The 11,208-nt window shown below is 46.1% G+C and overlaps 1 protein-coding gene across 2 annotated transcripts in view; it reads right to left on the bottom strand.

Moving 5' to 3' along the window:
• Positions 1–8,072, bottom strand: part of LOC139664675 (Krueppel-like factor 3) — an 11,909-nt gene extending 3,837 nt beyond the window's left edge. Inside the window, exons 1-2 of one of the 2 annotated variants that reach the window (XM_071543600.1) lie at positions 7,789–8,072; positions 487–547 (exon numbers count right to left, since the gene is read on the bottom strand). In XM_071543600.1, coding sequence (XP_071399701.1) covers positions 487–528 — 42 coding nt within the window. In that variant the 5' untranslated portion in view covers positions 529–547; positions 7,789–8,072. Of the gene's footprint in view, positions 1–486; positions 562–7,788 lie in introns of those variants that run through there. The other variant, XM_071543609.1, reaches the window with a different exon arrangement.
• Between the last annotated feature and the right edge of the window lie 3,136 nt (positions 8,073–11,208).

The raw sequence follows: 11,208 nt of genomic DNA, 5'->3' as shown, positions 1-11,208 counted from the left end.
GAGAGAGAGAGAGAGGAGGATGGAGAAGAAGGGAAACAGCAGCGGGGGGACAAAAGAGAGAGTTTCCGTTTTACATTGAATAACAGTGAAAACATGTTTCAACTGCACAAACAACCAACGCCAGCCAAAAAATTGGAACTCGGGTCTGTTTAGGTGTGGGTAACAGTTATGTCTCAGTGTGTGTGTGTGTGTGTATGTGTGTATGTGTGTGTGTGTCCATTAGTGTACTGCCTGGCAGTGTGTGTGCCCATTGTATGCAAATATCCACTGCACAGCAGCCTGTTTGTCCAGGAAGAGCCGGAATGTGGGAACCAGTCTGTCTAGACACGTAGCAGAAGTGAGTGTGTGTGTGTGTGTGTAGGTCAGGTTTACTGTATGGCATTATAAAACATGCTCAGGCTTGTGTGAGCAATGGTGAAACAAAAACACACGCACGCACACATGAACACCCAAGTACACACTTGGAGAAACACACACGTGCCTTACCGTCTCCATGTCTGTCTTCAATGGGTAATCATACATCAGCATGGCTGCACAGGCCAGGCTCCTACAGAAACACACACACACAGCCGTCAGTACACACAATAATACACACCATCACATTTAAACATACAACGTCAATGTCAACAGGTTCAGTACTGGGGAAGTGAACTAAAGTCATTGGTGATTTAAGCTGGTTTAACATGGAGGCAAAGAGCTAACCATGATCAAAAGCCTGTTTGTTAATCGTTTACTGTGAAGCTATGTACTATAAGCACACACACACACACACACACACACACACACACACACATCCTTGTACTTCACACACAAAAACATAAACACACCCTGTTGTGATGACATTAAGATGACAGGAAACTGTGCCTCCGTTCTGACAAAAGAAGGGAGAGGCGCGAGAGAAGTGATGAAAACTAAATCACTTAAGTAAAGGCTAGAGGAGGGTCTGGAGATAACTATAGGTGACTGAAATATGTGTGGTGTGTGCGTGTGTGTGTGTCTGCGTATGTGTGTGTGTGACCGCAATTCCCATAAATCGCAGCAGACAATGGCCATACATATTTTTCTGTCAGATTTTACGCGTCTTCTCCTCCTCTCTACTCTCACCCGCCGTCTCCAGGAGAACCTCTGTCTCTTGCCGCCGACCTGTCCTTCATGTTCACACACACACACACACACACACTCTGACAGTTTTTGAGGCCGCGGGGCCACGTCGACAACAACTTAACAACATGGGTGTCATCCGAAAAAATACCTGCCACGCAGACAACAGTCCAGGTGTAACGTGGCTAGAAACCCATCTGTCTGGACAGCTATGGTGGAAAGACTAGAGAGCAACTTTATTTTCAGGTCAGTGACTCACAAACAGACATACTGTAAGTGTATACACACACACACACACACACACACACACACACCACTGCTGCCACCTCCACCCACGGAGGCGCTGTCAGTTACAGTGTTTGCAGCAAAAGCGTATGAGGTTTCAAAGGTGGTTCCAGTTACCTTGGCTTTGAATGGCCAGGTGCAGCTATGATGACTCTGTGTTTGTGCATAAGCAAGTGTGTGTGTGAGTGCACTTCTGTGTGTGTGTGTGCTCACCGAAGCATTAAGGCAACATGAACTGTCAAAGAATGTACCCTAAGGGAGTTTGTGTGTGTGTGTGTGTGTGTGTTTGTCTGTGTGTGTGACCTGGTTAAAGTCCACAGTCTGGAGACAAGTTAGCCTTTAATTATTAACAAATGGGTGAGAACACAGGGCGTCACACCCTACCACACACACACACACACACACACACACACACACACACACACACACACACACACACACACACACACACACACATACACAGAGTCCAGATGGGGACCAGACCAATAGGAGCAGGATGCTGGCTTGCTAGGTCAGGAAGGGCGTGAACATGACGACTTAGGCCTCGCCCTTCGCTCCACTCCGAAGAAACAAAAAGACTGTGGTCAGGTGGGGGACTGTGTGTGTGTGTGTGTGTGTGTGTGTGTGTGAGGGTGTGCGTTCTAATCTAGGTTTGTATTGTTGTATTGTAGTTCAACTTCGGGTCAAGCAGTTGTTCTCTTGTGGTTGTCCTACACACACAGAAGTGACAAAACAGAGCAGGTATGGAGCGTGAACAGACAGATTACGAGTTGAAAAAAACAGAAAAGAGAGGCTACTTCCTTCTTCCAGTTTCTCAGTAGTGGGTGTTGGGATAGTGCAGCGTCCCGGGCCAGTATGTATTTTTACATCAACAGAAACAGAACACGTCTATTGTGGAATTTCCCCACACCTTGCATCTATCCTGCATTCGTATTTCAAAAAAATTCCAAACAAGCAGTCGTGCAGTAAGTAAATAAAACGTGGGACTTCATGTCTGCTTCACACCTCAACCTATTTACAGAAAAACACTCATCAAACTCATGAGCCATTGTTTGTTTGACAGATAAATGTCCCGACTGAGTGACTCAGGGCGTCCTTTTATCACCGAAATACTCCTAAAGGGAAATTATCCTGTCACTTCGGGGATGGGCCCGTCAGGAGAGAGAGATTTAGTCATGTGTGTGTGTGCCTTTATCAGCACATGTATGTTTTCAGACAGAGGGAAAATGCCAAACGCAGGGCAGGTCCCTTACAAGGGGGCCGCCCCGGGCCATCGGGAACCTTTAGAAGTGGATGAACGCATTTTTTTTTTAAAAGCGGAGGAAGTGTCCTCTAGCGCAAATGTACAGATAGCAAACCCCCTGCAGTGCTGGGCGTCCATTTAATTCTTTGAAAGTCACGGCACGTCACAGAACATACCATTCCCCTCTCAGAGATCACCTGTCACATTTCCCCTCGCAGGCTCGCTTACCTGAAGGTGAAGTTGATTCATGTCATCTGATACAGGGAGAGATGTGTTACATTTAGTTCAGTGAGCTAAATCAGCCAGGCAGTCGGCGGGCGCTGGTTGGAATAAGCGGGGGGGGCAATTTGAAGGGTGGTGAAAGAGACCTGGGTCACATAGTATTAGCAAATAATTCATATTGTTTGCTTGAATTTACATGCCAGATGGTTAGGGTTCACCGCATAGGACAATGAAAATCAGGCAGCATCTGACAGCAGGATGGTGGAGGGAGACCATCTAATTTCTCCTTAGGGGAGTATCGCAAAAATTACATACAATGAGTCCCAGAACGTTTAGACAATCACAGGAAATAAATTCAGTTTAGCTGCTCAATGTCTTTGTTACACGCCGGGAGGTAAAGACCATCCTACAGCTGGAGCTTTATTTCAAAATCAGAGCTGCGCTGATCCACTGAGAGATAAAGTTACGAGTCACAGCAGGTCAAACTGATCTGAGATCCAGCTTGTTCCTGAAAGATACAAATTGAACAGCTGATCCACCCCTGCTTTCACACACTTTATATATCCTTCAGGTGAACATGCACATGCATGCACACACACACACACTGTGAAGTGAAGGAACCAGTATGCACTGCACCTATTTGGTAAATAAGTAGCCTACCTGTGTCGTAAACTGTTGAGGAATATTTGCTCTGTGTGTGCTCTACATGTGGGTGTGTGTTTGTGTGTGTCAAGTGCGGTCTGCAAATATTGTCCTTCTAGGTCAGTGGAGCTACTGTGTACTCAACTCCAACCCACTCGGCAAACACTTCCTACACCGCTCTCTGCCCTCCGACTCTCCCTCCGTCTTCCTCCATATCACCCTCTTCTTCTACACCTCTATCTCTGCATGTCTCTCTATTATATTTCACCCTGTTCTCCTTCACTACAATAGTTACACTATCTGAAACACATGACAGCATCTCTCTCTTTCTCTCTCTCGGTCTATCTCCTCCTCTTCTCTGTTTCTCTCTTTCATTCTCTCCCTCTCTCCATGTGAAGAGCCGAGCATGAATGATATAAAACAACATGACTGAAGGGGAAAATATTGTGGCTTGGAGTCCCTGGCTACTGACTCAACCACACACACACACACATGCACACACGCACAAAGTTTCTGCTAGCTCGACAGAATACACACACTAAATCACTAAAAGACTAAATTATTACAGACACGCACACACACACACACACACACACACAGACACACTAATGGCAACAGGCTGGAGATGATGAGATCACCAGAGAGACCAGAAACCTCCAGACAACAGCTTTGTCCAAGAACACGCCGCAATAGACACACTCACACACACTCTCACACACACACTAGACCCTTACACCATAACCCTTGATTCTCTCCCTCTGAGTCTTATCCTTGCCTTTCTTTACCACCTATTTTGCAGCTTTCTAATCCCTTCTTTACTTTGCTCCTTTGTTGTATTACTCCATAACGGCGATACAGGAATGACAACAGATCAAACATTTTGTGCTTGAGTAACAGATCAAACATGGAGTGCTTGACTCACAGGCGCTCATACAGTACATGGCTTACTGTGTGGATCCTCATGTACACTGCCTCACATCTCACCCGCCTACCTATTTCTAACTCCCCCAGCTTACTGTTTACTCTTTATTAAGGATCCCCATTAGGTGACTCATCAAGGCTGGCAAGCTAGTCTTCCACGGTTTACCTTCTCTACTCTCCACTTCCAGCTTCCTAACCCACTCCTCTCACCTCCTTTACCTGTAAACACCGCCCCCCCCCCCCCCAAGTCCCATTTAGCGCCACACTCTTCACAATGAACTCTCCCTAGCTCACTTCTGTTGCCCTCGACCCACACAACTTCAAGCCCCCGGCCCCCTAGTGTACCTCCCTAATCTTTAGTTTGAACCGCCTTACCTCACTCCTCGCTCCCTAGTCCCCTAATAAAGCCTCATGCGCTCTGACTTTGACTCCCTACTCCCTAGTTTGAACTCCTTAGCTCACTCCTCTCACTCCCTATTCCCCTAATAAAGCCCCCTATCCTCTTACTTTGGCTACCTACTCCCTAGTCTGAGCGGCCTAGCCCACTCCTCTCATCCTTTTAACCCCCCCCCCCCCCCCCCACCTCCTCCTCCGCCTCCTCCACACACACACACACGCACATCCATAGCCCCTCTCAGCTCCTCCACAGCAGACTGTGAGGCTGCAGGCCTGCAGACCTCAAGGGAAGCCAGAGGGGGCCATCAACAGGGGAGAGGAAACAGGATCCATCATCACACACACACACACACACACATACACATACACGCACGCCAGTACACGCATTTAAGGAAACACACAAAAGTTGACACAATACTCAAACACAAGCAGCGAGACAAAGGCAGAGACACACACACACACACACACATGTGCACGCACCTCAAGCCACACTTGTCTAAGAGAGCGAAGCTTTGAGGCTTTCCAGACAACTGAGGACAGAGGGAAAGAGAAAATGAAAGAGGCTGCCAGGGAGAGAGAGAGAGAGAGAGAGAGAGGGAGAGAGGGAGAGAGAGAGAGAGAGGGAGAGAGGGAGAGAGAGAGAGAGAGAGAGGGAGAGAGAGAGAGAGAGAGACAGAGAGAGAGGGAGAGAGAGAGAGAGAGAGGGAGAGAGAGGGAGAGAAGCGGAAGCCCTCACAGTTTAGTCTGACTGTTATTATTTCCACACTGCGTGATGGGTCGGGGGGTGTAGAGGAGAGGAGGAGGAGGAGGAGGAGGAGGAGAGAGGGGCCAAATGGGGGGTGCTGCTGCAGGGGGCCTGCGGTTTCCTGTCTGAATCCCCCCTCCCTCCCTCCCTCCTCTCCCCCCCTACCCAAAGAATGAGAGGAGAGAGGGGGAATGGAAGGAGAGAAAGGGCAAAGAAAACAGCCGCTCTGACCAAACTATGTCAAAATGGAAGTGGAAAGAACGAGGCAGAGACAGAAACAGGGAAGAAAATGAAGTGGGTTTCAACCCAAATATGACAAAACTTCAATGGACCTCAAACATGGGGGGTGGGAGGGTGAGAAAGAGCGACTCAGTCACAGTGGCTCAATCTGGTGGTTAAGAAGCGGTAACAGACTTGTGCTGCAGAAGTGCGTGTCTGTGTGTGAGTGAGTGTGTGAGGTTGTGTAACGAGATACAGCTTTTTAAAGTTTATGGCCGTCTGAGAGGAGCATGGTGTCCTGAAGTTCTACTGGAGGATCACCAACTCTCCAGCATCCCCGAGTTTAATGTTTAGCCCTAATGTTCCCTAGGACATGCCCTTTGAGCAGTGTGTGTGTGTGTGTGTGTGTGTGTGTGTGTGTGTGTGTGTTTGCGCATTTTGTTCCACCAGATAACATCAGCATGTTGATTCAGGAAAAGAGGCATACGGGTGGGTGGGGTATTTGGGGTGTGTGTGTGTAAATGTGTTGGTGTGTGTGTGTGTGTGTGTGTGTGTGTGTGTGTGTGTGTATGTACATGTGTGTTTGTGCTAATGAGAGAAAAATAGAGAGGCAAAGAGAGAGGTAGTAAGTAAGAGAAAGAGAGAGAGAGAGGTCGCCCTCATTCCACCCTTCCACCCCCCACATCCACATCCCTCTCTCCTCCCTTCCCTCTCTCTCTCTCTCTCTCTCTCTCTCTCTGTCTCTCCAGGCTCTAAACAGGATAAGGGCTTCATGTGCCAAGTGGAATGTGTGACGCAAGCCTCAGCCTTGAAACAAAGCACAGGAAACAGGGAGAGAGATAGAGAAAGAGAGAGAAAGAGAGAGAGAGGGAGAGAGAGAGAGAGAGAGAGAGAGAGGTGTGTAGAACATATGTTTTATTGTATTGTAAAGGATGTACTGAGATGAGAGGAGAGAAGAAGAGAGAGTAAAGCTCAGGTGTGACTGAATCAAATGTATGATTCTCTTTCTCTCTTTCAGTTTCTGACACACACCTACACACACACACACACACACACACACACACACACTGTCACTTATAAGCCTCTTTGTGTGAGAGTGCGCTCACCCCTGACACCATGCAACAACACTAAGGATCATCTCACACCGCTGGATGATTCTGCAGCTGAAGCATCAGATTCAGGATTTATGAACCGTTTATCAAGCTGATCATAACATGAGATATTATGGTCAAACAGGCTGTTAGGTGTTAACATTACTAAGACAGCCTATTACAGTAGTGACAGATGGAGACAGGTAACTTCAGTGAGACATACTGTGGCAGGGTCTCTCTCTCTCTCTCTCTCTCTCTCTCTCTCTCTCTCTCTCTCTCCCTCATGACTGATTTAAAATCTATATATACACTATAATCAACAGTCTAGTCAGGAAAACAATTAGATGCCGATCAGATCATCATTCATCAGGCCAATCAATTTAAACGACGCTCACTGATTTTGATTTTGATGAAGTGAATTATTAACTCAGCCTGATCTACTTGTACCGAGAAGACGTTCACGAATTCATGGAAATACCGGTGAAAGTCAAGGCATTGTTGAAAATCACTTTAATACTTAGACTTAATGAACTAATTAGTTAATTAGCGACCAAACCAGACAAAACCACAAGTAATCCCATTACACCATAACTCTCGATTTATAGAGTTATGTGGTTACAAGCCTCGCTACACACATAACGAATAAGAACAATATTTATCCTATAATAGATTTTACAACGATAGTCCACTATACAACGATCATAGCAAAAAAAAAAAAAAAGATAACTACTACTATAGGCTAAAATATGACATCATACCACAGAAAATCCTATAGTAATACCATAGGAAATTTAAAAAAGTGTGTTAAGATCACCATAAAGTCAGTCTGAAACACCGCACACACACACACACTGTGAGTCCCTATAGGAATAGTATAGGATTTTCCAACTGAGGCAGAAAGTCGGGCAGAGTGTCAAACTTACTTTTCAGATGGTATCGCCGTACTATCCCTGGGGGAGAGACGGTAGATTCACAGCTGCCTTGCTGAACGGCAAAGGCTCGCGAACAAAATAAGAATCAATTAAGCAATTCCGTGCGGCTGAAAAAGGTGACGCAGGCGATCGGCCCCCGGTGGTGTCACTGACATCGGTCACGCTAAACAACAAGACGGCCCGCTGATCGATGGCTCCACAAAACTTCCCCAAGTTACGAAACTCTCCCCTCTCTCTCTCTCTCGCTCTCTCTCTCTCTCTCTCTCTCTCTCTCTCTCTCTCTCTCTAGTCTTGTCGTTCAGAAACTGCTGTGCGCTTTGTCACATGATCCGCTGTCTGTCCTACATGGGGTCGGGCCGCTGGGCGGGACCGGGGCGGGGTGGGACAGTACGGGCCTGTCTGTCTGTGTGTGTGTGTGTGTGTGTGTGTGTGTGTGTGTGTGTGTGTGTGTGTGTGTAAGTGCGTGTTTGCGCGCGCGCGCGCGCGCGTGTGTGTGTGGATAAGGAAGAGGAAGGCCTGGGCGTGACAAGGAACAGGCTCTTCCCACAAGGAACTGTATTATTATTATTATGAGAGAGAGAGAGAGACAGAGAGAGAGAGAGAGAGAGAGAGAGAGAGAGAGAGAGAGAATAAAATTGCAACATGCATGAAGTTTCTCACATGAACTGATACAAACACTACATGTAGAACATACTAGCACTATATTGTAAGGTACATAATGCATTTGTATGTCTTTTTCCTATTATTTCTCCCTCTATGTGCTGACAAGTCAATATATAAATACATACAAATCTATTTACATGTCATGCCAATAAAGCAAGTTGAAATTGAGAGAGAGAGAGAGAGAGAGAGACCCTGCCACAGTATGTCTCACTGAAGTTACCTGTCTCCATCTGTCACTACTGTAATAGGCTGTCTTAGTAATGTTAACACCTAACAGCCTGTTTGACCATAATATCTCATGTTATGATCAGCTTGATAAACGGTTCATAAATCCTGAATCTGATGCTTCAGCTGCAGAATCATCCAGCGGTGTGAGATGATCCTTAGTGTTGTTGCATGGTGTCAGGGGTGAGCGCACTCTCACACAAAGAGGCTTATAAGTGACAGGTGTGTGTGTGTGTGTATGTGTGTGTAGGTGTGTGTAGGTGTGTATCAGAAACTGAAAGAGAGAAAGAGAATCATACATTTGACTCAGTCACACCTGAGCTTTACTCTCTCTTCTTCTGTCCTCTCATCTCAGTACATCCTTTACAATACAATAAAACATATGTTCTACACCTCTCTCTCTCTCTCCCTCTCTCTCTCCTTCTCTCTCTCTCTCTCTCCATATCTAGAGAGAGAGAGAGAGAGAGAGAGAGAGAGAGAGAGAGAAGGAAAAAAAAGTAGGGGAGAGCATAGGATCATATGTTGCTGCTCTCCAACTGAGTAAGTTAGAGTGGCGGAGCAAACTTCACACACACACACACACACACACACACACACGGTGGCGTCTGTCATCACAGCTCTGTGTTCAGAGACACACAGTCTCACACTGGCACTGACTCAGGGTGTGTGTGCAGCGAGGCATGGCGATGTGTGATGCTGTTGTTCAAACAAGCCGGGGGACGATGCGACAGCTCTGTTGCTTCATGGATGGATTCTACATTATAGGTGAGGCCTTTCATGTCTGCACACACATCCGCTTAGGCTCAGCCAGCTCGCTCTGTATGAGAAGCAGAGCATGAGACGTGGTGATGTGGTGGCGGTCAGGTTGGATATGAATCACTAGAACTTCGTTTCTGTGTCGAAAATTACTCTCTGGTATCTGTTTTTGTCTCTGGTTTGTTCCTCAACCTACAGCACATTGTGATCCCATCCTGGTTCAGTTAAGTGAGGAAAAGTGAGAGTTCACGTTATGTAAATCATAGACCAGGTCTGCAGGGGCGTCAATTCACTAAACCCAAAGGTATGGCAAAGACTCTCATTTGCCACCAAAACCTCCAGATTCGCCGTGATAAATGTTTTATACAACATTTCTGGGGAGAGAGAGGAACACGTCAACCACTGATGACTGACCAGATATTGTCATATTTGGACAATATGACAGATTATTATTATATGTACTGTAAGTCACCAAACAATCTTGCACAGACACATAGCAGAGGGAAGTTTGGTCCTTTTTCCTGATCTTTGCTCTCCATCATAATGACTGCAAAACTGCAAAATCAAATTTGGACTCACTTAGGTAGATGTATGGCCAGACGCCACACCACACCAAATTACACCCACAAGGGGCTGAGTGGGTAAAGTATCTCAAAGCAGAAATGGGTGCTCTGAAATAGGTTAAGCATAGACTCATGGCTGTGATCCAGTTGTCCGTTGACAGAATAATATGAATATGAGATTGCTGTTGTGTACACTGTGACAGTAAACTGAGTGAGGTTCCTGCTTGGGGTGAGAGGCTCAAATTCACAGATATTGATTAAACAAGCTTATAGGAATGACTTGAATCCTATTTTAACAAAGAACTTTCCTTTACCCTGAGATTTTCATGTGACCTACAGTAGCCTCTGATCCTAAGCAGGCTACTGATCAGTCCTCCTACTCTTCAAACTTTCTCTGCCACATTTTCCTTCACTCTGTTCTTCTCTCCTCCTCTTGTTTCACATTAGTGCATGGCGGTATGATCATGCCTGCGGATGGCGTGATTTATTGCATTCGTGCTGTTTCAGGTGTTAAGTACAAGTACACCTGTATAACATACATACATGCACGCACACACACACACACACACACACACACACACACACACACACAAGGCGTCCTACTGAAATGAGCTGTGAAAGGCTCTGGACTTGAGCCAGCAAATTTCACACTGACATTATGCTACATGACACACCTTGGTTTGTTCTGCGTCTTCAGCATGTGAGTGCGGGCATTTGTGTGCTGTGCATGGATAGCATTCATTGGCTAACTCTTTAAATCAGAAGGTATTTTCAGCAAATAGAACTCAGCGGCCTGTAGGTGAGAGCTCATGGAGTGCAAACCACCAGCACCTTCAGGCACACACACACACACACACACACACACACACACACACTTAAGCTCTTATAGTGCTCCGTGTAAAACTATTGGGTCAGAGCCAGGATCTAGATTAACATTATATAACATTATATTGTGGATTGGTGTGATGCTCAACACCTTATTGTGAATGTGAAAAAAACTGAAGAGATGATATTCGACCCAAAGTCAGTTGGTGACCACAGTCCAGTACTCATTCACAATGTACCCATAAATCAGGTTCCTTCATATAAATATCTTGGTGTCCACATTGACAGTTCGCTCACATGGCATGTTCATGTTGAAAACCTTTGCTCTAGGCTACAACAGAGAATGTACTTTTTGAGAAGGCTTAGACTATTTATGGTG

Source organism: Centroberyx affinis, unplaced genomic scaffold, assembly GCF_046629955.1.
Source record: "Centroberyx affinis isolate AG114_WGS23_722 - 3 ecotype Tasmania unplaced genomic scaffold, CSIRO-AGI_Caff_v1 ptg000239l_1, whole genome shotgun sequence".
Taxonomy (NCBI): Eukaryota; Metazoa; Chordata; class Actinopteri; order Beryciformes; family Berycidae; genus Centroberyx; species Centroberyx affinis.
Note: the sequence above shows the minus strand (reverse complement) of the source record. Positions and strands in the feature narration are given on the sequence as shown.